At 47.2% G+C, this 14,288-nt stretch overlaps 1 protein-coding gene across 1 annotated transcript in view; it reads right to left on the bottom strand.

Moving 5' to 3' along the window:
* The window catches only part of LOC144732536 (mitogen-activated protein kinase kinase kinase kinase 4-like), a 110,145-nt gene that overhangs the window by 42,478 nt on the left and 53,379 nt on the right, over positions 1-14,288 (bottom strand). Inside the window, exons 4-6 of the mRNA XM_078613946.1 lie at positions 4,375-4,500; positions 2,773-2,883; positions 419-509 (exon numbers count right to left, since the gene is read on the bottom strand). Coding sequence (XP_078470072.1) covers positions 419-509; positions 2,773-2,883; positions 4,375-4,500 — 328 coding nt within the window. The remainder of the gene's footprint in view (positions 1-418; positions 510-2,772; positions 2,884-4,374; positions 4,501-14,288) is intronic.

The following is a 14,288-nucleotide window of genomic DNA, read 5'->3' as shown; positions in this document are numbered from 1 at the left end:
ATACTGTCATCCTGTTTGTAATGCGTATGTACGCTTGCATTTGTTCCCATTGCTCATCAATTTTCTTCGGATGAAATAATGGGCCCGTCAGGAATCAATACGTTGCTAAAAACACACCTCGTACTCTGCGGCAATGTTCAATAAGGTGCACTTAAAGAACGCCGCACGGAAATGTAACAAACAAGCCAAGGTTTATGGTTAATTATTTAATAATGTTAATCAACAACTCCAGATATCAATCCGCCTTGGGAAAATTCGAAGCGACGGGAATGTTAAACCGACCGCCCTCAACAGCAAACTTCAACGGCAGCAAACGTTGAATGCGACGGGCAAATAGCAACAGCAAATCCCGCCAGAAGCAAGCCACAGCTACGGGCCAGGGGTGGCGAGCGAGTGGGTAGTGGGGGGGGGGGCTCACCCAGTTTGACTTCGGCATTCTCGGTGAGCAGCACGTTCTGTCCCTTGATGTCGCGGTGGATGACCCGGTGGGCGTGCAGGTGGGACAGGCCCTGCACAGTCGAGACGCACGCACACACAGCCACGCCGCCGGTGAACTGGCGAGGTCGGGGAGCGCAGTCGAACGTTGCGAAAATTCGTCACGTGCAGTGCGAGTGGATTTGCGATTTGTGCGGAAAGAAAGCAGTATCTTTTAGATTTTTTGGATTTGATAATTAGTCTTGATCGTCAAGAGGTCGTAAATATTAAAACTATTTTTTCATTTTACCAGGTAAGGTCCACCGAGCTGTATAGCTCTTTTTTAGAAGTGACCTGGCCACAAATGACAGCTCAAGAAGTGGCTAATCATGTGGACATTTATTGCTGCCTAAAATATTCTAAAACGCACGTTTTTAAATGTGGAGGGAAGTAATGAGTAGAATAACTGTAAGGTTTACATATTTATACAGGACGGTCCATGCTCCACTGAAACAATAATCCAATGATAATGCAATCACCTGTTCGGATGGAAGAAGATCATTATATATTAGTGGGGTATCTGTAAATGGATTACCCTGCCGACAAAAGTATTTGTCAGAGCATAAAATGTATTTTAATTACAAAATAGACTTAAATCTGGCTTTAAATAAAGTCTTTGTAAATATGTATGGTCAACATAACGGGCTGCTGGAAGGAGAGGGCTCATCATGACGACTGTTGTCTACGGATGACGAAAGGCCGATATAGGGGCCATGAGGGATGATTGAGAACCCGGAGCACCACAGCGCAGCGGTCAATTATCCCGAGCGCTGCTCGGAGTGCGCAGAATTGCCAAAAAGGGGCTGTGTAATATTGCCAATGTGCTAACACACCCAACTTGTTATTAACATGGGTAGGATATGTGTGCAGGATGGAGGAGGGCAGGTTACGGAGACAGGCACTGGAGTGGCACCCAGAGGTTTGTGACCAAAGGGAAGACCCAAAGCCAGATGGTGTCCGTGAGGGATTGCGAGAGTGGTGCTTGAAAGACATGTCAAGTGCATAACAAGGAGAAAACCTAAAAGCAGATGGTGGTGATGTACATTGAACTTCTTTAGCACCATACGTAGACAACGGTGTTAATCAGGTTCCGGGGGAAGGACAACAAACTAATCACCGATGATGACAAGACGAAGCAGCGGTCCTTGAAGGATGCATTAACTTTGTACCAAGGGGCATTCAGTTTTTAACGCGGTCAAGCGGAAAGCGTTGGGGGTGCGTGCTGGATTTCCGTGACGACCTCTCGAGAGACAACAGAGGGAAGTGAGACTCAGTGAGAACTTGGTCTCAAACCCGGCGGAGAGGCGCATATTGGGCACGAAGGTCAATCTTCTATTTTATTATTATTGTTGTTGTGGTAAGAACACGAGTCCGGGACAGAAAAACCGCGGGGGGTGGGGCTATCAGCGTTTCATAGACATATTTAAGTTGGTCTGGTAGGCTCGATGCGCCAACCTATGGGCACAAGGGCCCATGTTCTTAGTCACGGCTTGGCTCTGAAAGTAACTTGCGGACCCTCCCCTGCTGGACATCTGTAAAAAAGAGCTTCATAGATCGGATTCTTCCAAGATTTTAATTAAAGATTCTTATTCGGTATTCTGAAGCGAGCCGGCTCAAAGCCGTGCTTAACTTGAGCCGACACTCCGCAAAGTCCCAGCCACGCTCAGAATTTCCGTGAGCCGAGCCTAAGCCACCCCATGGCCAAGTTGATCGTGCGTGTTTGAAACCAACATGAGCGGCCCAAGACCGAGCCAAGTCACGTGAGAGGACGAGCTGTAGCAGAGTCGTGACGAACATCGCCCGGTATACAGGAGGTCAGGGGTTCCATGACGAACCTGACGTTTGTATATATGGAATTTGCATGTTCACCACGTGGTCTCGTGAATTTTTTCCTTTCCTCCGGGTCCTCCGGTTTTTACCTCCAGATTTAGAATTTCCACACGATAATCCACTTTGTTGAGCTATCATTTGTGGCCAGATCGCTTCTGAAATGTAAGTTAATGTCTCAGTGGGCTTTACCTTGTAAGAGAAGTAATTTAGTTTTACTTGTATATATTTTTTAGTTATTTGTTTACCTTTCCTATACTTTGCACTCCTGTCGTGTTTGTTTATGGTTTGTTGTTGTAACGTTCTGACCCCGTGCCTCTACTAGACATCTGTGAAAAAGAGCTTTATAGCTCATCGGATTCCTCCTCCTGCAGGATAAACAAATATTCTGATACTGAACAATATGGCACTAAGAGTTCCATCTCTGGGGGGGGAAACTTCAGTGGGTGGCACCGTGCTTGCTGCTGTTACCCGCAGGATCTCTCTGCAGATGTAGGCGATCCAGTCCTCCTTGAGCGAGTTGCCCTTTGTGTTCTTCACCAGGTCGGTCACAGAGCCCGCGCCGCAGAACTCCATCACCAGCTAAGGGCCACCGAAAATCGGCAAAAGACAAGAGTGAACCTCACACACGCACGCACGCGCTCTGTGCGGGCGGTTAGAAACGGGTTACATGCAGGTGGCGGAAGGCCCCGACAACCCTCGACTCCCCAAACGGGAGTTGCTCATCGTTAAGATTGACTCGGCGATCGGTGGCATTGGGAGGCCGGAGAAAGCCGAGGCTCCACGTGACCGAGGGCAGCCCCCATCTGAACCAGGAGCGAATTAAAGCAAAAAAGAATAAACTACGATATCTCAATATCAACCCCCGCAGTATCCTAGAACATTAACTTGTCGTGCATAATTAAAAACAGCTCTCCACCTTTTGTCAAACACACTGTGGCGTTATGTGAAAAGGTTACATCGTAGGAATGATGTTTTGTGAAATTGCCAATTTCATAGAGTTTCTTATTTTTAAAATATAATATATATACACACATGCTAATGCTTTGGGCAGTGGCCTTTCTTCTTGGCCTATCCAAATGGCTATTGCACGACTTGATATGGCGAGCTAGACCATTGTGCCAAGATGGTGTTCGTGGCGAGTGTTTTGCATTTGTGCACGACAACGTAACGTTTATGGGACATCAATCACAACCGCTCGCTTGGTCAGCAGTGTGCATACAACATACTTTACTATGAGCATTGAGTCGATGGTTGTATTATTATGTCTTTAAGCGAAATGCAACCCAAAACAAACACTTCTTGTGCAGCAACACCGTCGATTGCATGTTGCGGGCTACCCGACACCAGACTAAAGCTTTGTCAAAGCACCGTGGTGGCGAGACGTTAAATACCTCGCCTGGTATACAGCAGGTAGTAGAGGTTTGATCCCCACCCTAGACACCTGTATATTTGAAGTTTGCATGTTCTCCCAGTGGTCGCGTGAATTTTACCTCTGGTTTTTCCCTCCAGATTTTGAATCAACATACTTTTAGAGTATTTGGCTGCTGTACATTTCCACGTGATAAGCCACTTCGCTGGGCTATGATTTGTGGCCAGGACGCTTCTGAAAATGAGCTATTTAGCTCAGTGTGCCTTACCTGGTAAAAAAAAAAGACAATTTTAGTTTATTGAGGAGTAATAAGATACTTTGGTGGTTTCACGGTTAATACACTGGACCTGCAATAGTGACCAGTTCAATACCCCATCGAAGCAGCCGATACAAGGGGAAAGTGTTAAACACCTCCCTGTCTGTCCACTCGGCAGTATGAATAAGGTGTTTTTTACCTTGGCTAAACATCTTGGAAGACGTGGGTGTACCCACACTACTCCACCACACCGATTGTTGACGCATAAACAAAGCTCCAAAGTGTTGTAGAACAACAGATCGAGACACAGGTGAGGTGTGCGTCTACAAGATGAAAACTGTTTTCTGGGAAAGGTCTCCCCCACCCCTCACCACCCCCCTCAATGCTTTGGACCTCGGCGTTCCCCGCCAGCGCTAAACAGGCGCCAGGCTGCACACCACCTCACCCAGAGCTGGTCATCGTGCCCCGGAGGGCTCTTCTTGATGAAGGCCCCGTAGTAGGTGGCGATGTTGCGGTGGTGCGAGTACTTCTTCAGCATGTTGATCTCCAGCTTGATCTCCTCCTCCTCGTCCTGCCGCGAGCAGCAACACAAATCACACGACGAGGCGAGAGGCGCACGTCACGGCGGCACAGCACGGCGTCGCGACAACCGACGCCCCGGTTTGCAGTTACTCTGCGTGATATTAAAAAACCGCAGGTCTCATCGTCTTATTCCCAATTTATTATGCAATGATGCTATCGGCATCGCAACGTGAGAATACGTGTACATTCAAAACTCTCCGAGAGCACTGCATAACCCGTCGGGTAAGAAAATGGCCCGTGGAACGTGATATAGCAGAACTACTCCTGACATCCCCTGCAAGTGACCGCTTATCCACACTGGAGGTGTTGCACTTCGCATGGCAGTAAAAAAATATTTATTTATTTTGTAATGCTCAGTGCTAAGACTTTTGCGGAATTAATTAAAAATCCCAATTGAATCCCGCACGTCCTCTTAACGCGGGAGATGCATTCCTCAAAAGTGTCGCGGAATGCAAAAACTATTTCCCCATAGAAATCTAACGATAAAATTTGGCGCGATACAATGTGCGCACACACACACGCAGCAAGACGGCGGGACACGCGACGGAGGCGACGCCGCCACGTCCCTGTTTCATTGCGTGCACTTGATCACCGTGCCGCCCAGCCGCACAGCCCAAGTAGCTCGTCGACGACCGCTCAGAAACCGCGTTTTGACGGTTGCGTCACGTGGAGTAGCGGTGCGTGTTCCGCGTTACGACAAGCGTTCGCAAATGGAAGGACGTTATAGTGAAAGTGTTGTGTATGTAGAACTTCTTTCGCACTGTACATAACCAACCATGCTAATCAGGTGTCTGAACACGAGTTAAGCGAGGACTCACCGCATTGTATATATTGTTTATGCAGTCTTTGGTGACCAAGTGTGCGTACCGTAAAATTGCTACACTTAAAGTGCCCAGTTTCATCCCAGGCAGCCTAAAGGTTTGCTACAATACATTAATATGGACCACAACTGTGGATGCTGGCAACAAAAACCAGAAAAAACAAAGTTGATTTATACCCAGGATCTCAGCAGTGCTGACTCGGCATCTCCGAGCCCTTAAGGCACCCGTCCACCTCCCTGCTTTTGTTCGATTTTAATGTCACTACATGGGGTAGAAACGTGCATTTAATAAACCCAATTTTCCAGATCGTGTAGGTCACTCGTCAGATAATAATTTTTTTTTACCAAACACGCCACCATGGCCCGACAGGCTGGGCCTTTCCTGTTTAGGGGGGACAATAATAGTGCGAACACTGGCAGCGGTCTTTTGGTTGTTTCCATTTGGATTTTTTTAACGCCAACAGATTCCATCGCGTCAGTACAAACACTCAAGGGGAAATAAATCTTGCTCGTGTGCTGTGGTTATCACCGGCGGATTTTGCTCTTGGTGTGGTGGTGCTGGGGAGGGTTCACTAATTAGAGAGAACTTTCATGAGGTGGTTAAAAAAATACTAACTCGACATTTTTTGAAAACACAACAATTAGAAAAAACCCACAGCACATTTATTGGCAAAATGACCATACCAAGCCACGTGCAGGAAGCCCGTCACATAAACAGATATAAAACAAGAAATACATCTCCTGAAGATAAAAGCCCTAATCATGCAGCAACGACAGACAGCCATCAAAGATAATCAAGTTGATGTTACTTATTCACTTGTGTGTCTGTTGCATTGGCAGCCCTGCCACACAGGGACCGGTCATCTCTCTCTTGAACCTCAACTCAAATCACCGTCTCGGTCGTCGGGATTGAAATAATAGTCTCCTCCAGAGGCAGGAATGCGAGCACATGACGCCCGCTCTCAACCTGCCGACTCTTTTCGCCAGTGTAGCAGTTGCTTTCTGCACGCTGCGTTTTCGATTGTCAGCCACGGCCAACGTCAGTCAGTGAAGAGGGACGTACAAATTATTCCGGATGCGGCTTCCCCGGGTTCGGGGCTGTGACAAACATCTCTACCTCGTCTGAAGAGCCTCGGCACCACTCAACCAGAATATGTCGTTTGATCGCCAAGTGCAAAACGTGGTCAGGTCCTGCAATTTCCATATCAGGGCTCTACGACACAGACCACGAATGAGGCGTGACATGGCCAACACGGTGGTGCGGCAATAATATTAAAGAGGCTCAATATTGTTTGGCACGTGTCGTGACGGGTGCTGCAGGATCAGACCATATCCATCCAGCGCTTGCCGAGCTGCATTGGCGTCCGGATGCCGAACGAATGCGTTGTAAAGTCGCACTCATCACACACAAAGTGCTTGCCACAAATAAACAACACCTCGCTGCTGTTCTCGCTGTTCTCAAGAAGCTTAAACCATCATCACACAAACTTCGGTCATCCTCACAGCAGGAGCTTTTGGCTGACCATCGAACAAAGACGGTCACCGCATTGTGCGCTTTCAGATGCGCTTCTGCGGCCGTCTGGAACGCTCTTCCTTTTGATATGAAGAAGCCACTGGAGCCGTGTGTTTGTTAATCTCGATTGAAACTCATTTCTTCGGGACTGCTTTTAATGTATAGTTTGTTGCCCTTCCTCCGCATCTCCGATGAGCACTGTATGCCGATGTATGGTGCGAGTGATATCCGATCCAGCCTGGCACCATGCCCTTCAGCAACGTGCACCGACAAGCATGGTGAATGATAAAAAAAACCATGACGGACCTAGAATTGGGAGGCCTTTACCCAGCAGTGGATTGACAAAGGGCTGGAAATTATTATTATTTTATTATCCGTGTGTTTTTACAATGTTGGTAATGGCACAACAAAACATAAACCGTTAACGGTGAGAATCCAGAGCCTGCACATCTGTACTGCATTACCACTTGACGGACTAGCGAGATGTTTTCAGAGAAACTCGAATATGCATTACCCAACTCCCATTCTGAACCGCTCGTGTCATCGCTACCAATCACCTCGGTTTACATTTTATTTTGCGCCCTGAGGCTCTAAAATGCTGCATAACAGGATCAAACAAAACCAGGGGTGAGAATTCAACAATTATTTAAATATCCGGAACAACCGCACCGAGTGCAAGGCGGTCGATTCCTCCACCGGGCCGAGTCTTGCGACTTGTCGCTGCCGTAGAGCGTCGCTCTCGTTCACGCGATAGGATTTTAATCCTGTATCCAGCCTGACCTTCACAACCGGCATCGCGTCAGCAGCAAGGCACTGCTCTACTCCATTCCAGGAAGCACTCCCTTGCTTCCTGGAAGCACAGCCACGAGGAGAGACAACGCAGAACTAATCCTGCTGTATGTGAAGAAATCCCTCTTGCCTGTCCAAGGCACTATTCAGTTGCTGAGGCAAGCATTTATTTTCATCCCTTTTCTGACACGCATTTCTGCTCGTCGGCGTTTGCCAAAATCAAACGCACATGCTGTAGCAATTTCAGTTTTGCCCTTTTAGGCAATCGTTTTGTGTGGTGGCTTTGTCCCCGACACAATGGAACTCGCTAAACGCAGGCAACTTGTTTTTTGACATATGGGGGTCAAACCTGGACTTGATCAAGAGCAGATCCTCGGAGGAGGTGATGAGGCGAGCGCGAGCTTTGCGAGCCAGACCTCCCTTGTGCGATATCAGAGCAGGACTCGTTCAAGGCCCTATGTGCTTGGTCGTTGAAAAATTGGGTAGCGTTCCCAAATTTTCATACCGCTTCTCATTTCATCTACATTCCAATCAGCCCCACGCCCCAACCAATCAACCCTTTCCTCATTCTTAATTTTAGAACTTTCGTGACTGCAGGAATTATTATTTGGTTCTTTCGGTTAAGTCACGTCTAAAGATAAAATAATAAATTAAATTAAATAATAGAATACGACGTTTAATTTAATTTATTATTTTATCTTTAGACGTGACTTAACCGAAAGAACCAAATAATAATTCCTGCAGTCACGAAAGTTCTAAAATTAAGATTGAACCACTTCTACGGGGAAGTTTTAAGCTTATCTTTTTTCTCTCTCTCTGGCGACTTGTTTTCTCTGCCTGTGTCCTCTTTAGAATGTTCACACTTAAATTCTAACTTAGCAATCTTTGAAATACGTAATCAACCAGGCTATGTGTTAATTGTGTGTTGACCGACCCTCTGTGTTGTATTACATTACATTTCGATATTTTGCTAGGTTATTTAATTTTAGTGTGTCTTTCTCCTGATTTTCAGGCTTTCTTGCCGTGCCATCGTACTTGCAGCACCACGTTTTGTTGACCACTCATTGATATGCTAATTTTTTCTCTAACCCCCCTCCCTCTCTCTGCCTCCGCCCCCCCCTCTGTCTATTTAAGGCCACCCCACAGAGACGATCACCCCTCTCTGTTACCTGTGTTGCTCTCGCTATGTATGTATCTTGGTGATATCTGTCTGCTAATATGTCTGTCTATAGTTTTCTGGTTAGATATTATGTCGCTATTTCATTATACCTGATGATTGCTTGTGTTGCAATCGAAACGTCGTATTCTATTATTTAATTTATTATTTTATCTTTAGACGTGACTTAACCGAAAGAACCAAATAACCTTTCCTCATTCCGAGACGTCTGCAAGCTGCAGGGTGCGTGTCCTGTTCACCGCTGAAAACACGGAACGCGCAAGCGGTTAACGTTTAATTTTATTCAGAGGCATAGCGCCATTGTTTTTAAAACACACATTGTACTGTACTCACTGCAGAGAACCGGAGCGACACGACCGCACTATGATAGTTGGCGCCAAACCGTGCCACGCCCTCTCGCATGGCCTTGTGGGAACCTCGGTACGTCTTCCGACTTCATTTTAGTTTCACACGGTGCGTCATCGGAATGGAAAAGGGTCAACAATCATTATGGTACATTCCTCTTCGGTGCAAGGGTCGCCATGCTTTAGGTGGCTTGTGGATGGTGTGCTGCTCTGCTACTCATATTCTTAGGTTTTTTCGGTAAAGTCACGTAGGTAAAAAATTAAAATTAATAAAAGTAAAATAAAATAAAAATCACGACGTTTCGGAGGCAACACAAGCTTCCGTCTTCAGGTGGAACGGTCACAGCCCAAATCGTGTTTTTGTTCCGATTTCCTTTCAATACGGTTGCCTTGCCCAACTCGGCAATTGGCAACGTCTCTCTGGCAAACCGACCCTCGGCGTCGGCGCACGCCCGTGACAGACCGGTGAAGGCTATCGCGAGGATTTCCGTCGCGTCTCCAGGAGGGGGCAGTTTGTACGCGGCAACGCCACAAGGCGTCAATGCCCTGGGGTTAAGTAGACTGCGTGGCTGCTGCTCGTGCAAAATGCCGCCTTGCAGTCCACTCCTCGTCAAACCCCGCCAAAGCCACCGTGGCATCCCAACATCAACGAACGACGCCGTGAAGATTGTGAGCGCACCGCTGAACTCCTGGGTTCGAATGAGAGCGTTGGTCACCCGAGATTAAAACAGAAATCTCGAATTTATCGAGTTGATAGTTTCAGTCCAGCCAAAAATGACTGCACAAAAACACCCATCGTATTACTCGATCCAATTCATTTTCCCCCAAAGAAAGTCACACCCGAGTCTCAACTCGTTTCCAGGATTGTCCTCATCAGAATATTTGTCCAGTTCCAAATTAAGGAGTGTTTTGCTTGCTGTGGAAACAAATAGGCAGAACAAACCACGTGCCACTCAATAGTCTGCACAGATGGGTTCATGCCCCCCACTCTCCAGGCATTAACCCTGTAACAATTTGTCCCCCCCCCTTGTGATTCAATAACTTTCCACATTTCAGGGTCACGGTTCAAGTCACGCGGTCTTTTTTGTTTTCCACCACATTGCAGTGCACTGCAGCACTCCAGGCGGCTGCATGGGTCATGCAAAATGCACCGAACATACGAATTTCATCGTTGATTTTTCACACGCACGATACATGTGTAGCAAGCACAGGAAATAAGGCTTCGATGCCGTGTGTGTCTAACATTATTGCAGTGAAATCAACTTTAAACAAAGGAAAGCGATGCGTCGTTACACCCTTAATGATGACAACGTCCACCCCCCCACACTCGCAGCCCAGCGGCTTTTTGGAGTCTCACAAATCCACGCAATCCGCCAGCCGTTGCCTCCACACACCAGACCCCGAGGGCCTTCACACCACCATGGGGCTTGTGGTTTACACGGAGGCACCGCCGCTGCTGCTGCTGCAGTGCGACAGCGCAAGCAATCAGCCGGTTGTCCCCCCCCCTCCTCAACAGCTGCCCACCACAGCGCCACAAATCTATTGCTTTAGTAGGCGCAGGGGAGCGGTCAGAAACGACGCACATCTGCCTCGGAGAAATAAATCTGTTCCTCATCAGAGGCGCGAAAACCTGTGCGTGCCCACGTGTGCTACATACCGAGGCTATGAGCGAGCGACAAACGGCAAGGGTAAACACCTCTCGGCTTTTATAGTTTCCAACGGTCAAAGACATCAACCGAACAAATCTACGTTCAAAACGTCGTTAATAACAGCGAGATAAAATGATAATAAATGTGAAACTGACAGTCCTTTGTCAATCGTCTGCTGGATGGATGGCCTCAAACCGTTTTGGTCTTGATGGTTGTTTGGTCAAACTCCACCACGCCGGTCAATGTGGGTTGGGGAACAGAGGGGAAGTCCAGGACTGGTTCCAAAATCACTTCATCACCGATGTGATTTAAATCCAGGAATAAAACTCTGGTCACCGAGTTCAGAGCACGTGTTAACCACTCTGCCACTGTTCAACCCCACATTTGTATATAAATATATGACGAGATATTAAACATTTGTAGCGGTGGCAGTAACAGACTACGCGACTAACAAGGTTCGTAAAAGTTTACGGCCAGCCTGAACATTTTTTTTTACCTCCTTCCTAAACGTGTCTTAACAGTGAATTATGTCGTCGTACAACAGATGATCCTTGGTGGGGCTCCAATTCTGGGTAAATTGGCAAAAAAACGTCCAGCGTATTTCACAACCCTTAAGCCTCCACCGCACCGTCCGATTGGCACAGTTGGCTCCGTACTGTGCGAAAGAAGTTCCATATACAGTATGCACACACAGGCCACGGAGAGTGCACTGCTCGGATGAGAAGGTCCGCAGCAATTCACGTCGTCTCTCACGGATAGCGAGTGACGCTCGCTCCCGTCCGTGTTAACGACGACGGCATAAAAACTGGATGGGCATGGTGCGAAGGAAGGCACAGCACCCCCCTGCTCACATTCACGCATATTTACACTCGCGCCATTGCAATCCATGAAATAGCAACGTTTTAACTTTCACATCGAATTTAAAAATACATTTTTCATAATAAAAATCTATCTTTATATAAACGACTTTTGCGTGTCAAAATAATAACTTTCCACGCACACGCATTTGGCTTTCGAAGAATTTTGCAATGAAGATTCATCGCCTGTGACATTTATGCAATTTAAGCCACCTTGAAAGAGTTCTGTATTTTTTGTATATTTCCAAGAAACTACCCAGAAACACCAAGAGCGATCTTTCGCAGTGGGCCCAAGTCCGAATTTCTCGCACGAGCGAATGGGGGGGAGGCGGGGTTGCGCAGGGCAGCCAAGCGGGGGATGCACGCAAATCGGCTGTAACCAGCAAGCACGTTCAGCAACCAAGTACCTTGGGAGGACAACACTTGAGTACCCAGAAGAATGCTCGCGGACGAGAGGCTGCTTGTAATTACCAGAGAAATGCCACGGTACTCGAATTGTAAATTGTGTGGGCTTACTCTCCAGCCCAACCGGTTAGTGCTGAACTAGGAACTAATTTTGACTGAAAGCTTTCATGACTGCAGGAATTCATATTCTTTGGGTCTTTCGGTAAAGTGAAGAAGTCGATAGGTTCAAAGAAAAGAACAAAAAACTAGGACGTTTTGATCGCAACACAAGCGTTCATCGCTTGTGTTGCGATCAAAACGTCCTAGTTTTTTGTTCTTTTCTTTGAACCTATCTACGTGACTTTACCGAAAGACCCAAAGAATAGTAACCAATTGCCACGTTTTGTTTACCTGACAAACCTTAATTGGCTGTGTCAGGTGGTGGTGGTGGCGGGGTGAACGACGTATTTATATTTACGCGATCAAACTCAAAAAAAACTCTATTATGGAGAGGATAACACTCGGACAGGGACATGTATAAGGAGCAGGTAGCCAGATGGCTCTGTGAACAGAGCATCAAGCCATCACCACCAAGGTCCTGTGTTCGAATGTGGGTTTTAGCCACCCATCAATAAACCAGGTTCTCAAGTGTAGTAAGATGATAGTCTCATTCCGGTCACAAAATAAATTTAATGAAATTTGGTTTTCACCGTAATATGGCTAAATTCCTAACTGCCATTATTGGTAGCATGAAGTTCCAAATGGATAATTTTTCCTGTGAATATGACACTAATAACACAATTATAACATTATTTTAATTACTCTTTGACATAGTATATATGTTGTTTGTCTCTTAACTGATTATTAAATACGTTATTGTTAGTTGTAATGTTAGGTTAGAAACACTTCGCCTGTGCTCTCCAGTTATCTGGGTGGAAAGTGGGGCTAAGTTTTGCCAAATACTGGCCAGCTGGCTCAAAAACTTAAGGATAAAATACACATACATGTGTAATGACAGTGTGACACCTGCTGGCCTGGAAGGAAAATCACGGGTACAGGCACGGTTAAGTAACAACTAATCAGAGAAGGAGATGTATCTGGGGTAAAGGTAACAGGTGGGGTTAACCGAGATACTCCGGGAACCTGCTGGAAGGTTCCACGAGAGGGCGTGGCCAGAGGCGGGGCCTAGCCACGCCTGGGGGGTATAAGGGGGAGCGGACCCGGCGCTCGTGTGTGGGGTCTTGGGTCCTGGCTGCGTCGCTGCTCGCCGACATCTCTCTCCGTCGTCTGGCCACGTGGAAAATCTCCTGCGTGGCTTCCATCGCCGTCATCGTCACGCCGCCAACCAGCGGCGTGGCGGAGTGAGGGCGGTGGGACCACGCCGAGTGATCGGTTTTGTGTAGCCAGTAGGGCCGTTAATACCTCGTATTGTGTACTCAGTGTGAGGAAGAAGTGTTGGCTTGTGTTGTGCCCAGTGTGAGTAATAAAGAAGAAGTACCCTCTACACGACGTGTCGCGGAAGTCGCTCATTACACATATAAACAATGGGCTACATGTCATTAATTATATTATTATTATTCAAATAATGCTGTCCCATATGCTATGAGGTTCATTCGATGAAGAGGAGAGTCTCTTCTCAATCCTCACCACAATACAGATAAGCGCTTGATACACACAAGCACAATGCAATTCCGATTTGTTCGCATGCATCAGAAGCGACGCTAACTGCTGTGGCTCTCCTTCCCCAGGATGGGAAACGATTCTTAAACAGATTGTGTTTTGCACAACTACTAGGAGGAGGGGGGGGTGTTGGCCGCCAAACAAAGCGAGAACTTCCCACGAGATTCCTCTTTGGGACGCGGCGGACGACGACATTCGATTTTCGGTGGAGAACCTCCAGAGGCGCTGGCTCAGCAGCCTGGCGTGGTGATTAGAAATCAAAGCCAGCTGCAAGCTTCTGCAGATTTCTAAAAAAGCCCTCCCCACCCTACCCACCATCCCTGCTGGACGTGCACTTGATTCGGCAGCGTAGAGGCGTTCAAAAAATGTACTGCTTTGTCTGGAGATAGATGACGTGCAGCGGTTAGCGCACTGCACTTTGTAGCTGCAAACCCGGGTTTGATCACGGCTCACATCAGTGGTGAGTGATGTGTAAGCCAAACCTCTCCTTCACAAACCTGCATCAACACCGGTACGGTGAAGTATGGCAAACTACGCCCATGCGACAAAGCATTAGGACTTCAT

This window comes from Lampetra planeri, chromosome 43 (assembly GCF_965212315.1).
Source record: "Lampetra planeri chromosome 43, kcLamPlan1.2.h2, whole genome shotgun sequence".
Lineage (NCBI taxonomy): Eukaryota > Metazoa > Chordata > Hyperoartia > Petromyzontiformes > Petromyzontidae > Lampetra > Lampetra planeri.
This window is presented reverse-complemented; position numbering and strand designations above follow the sequence as displayed.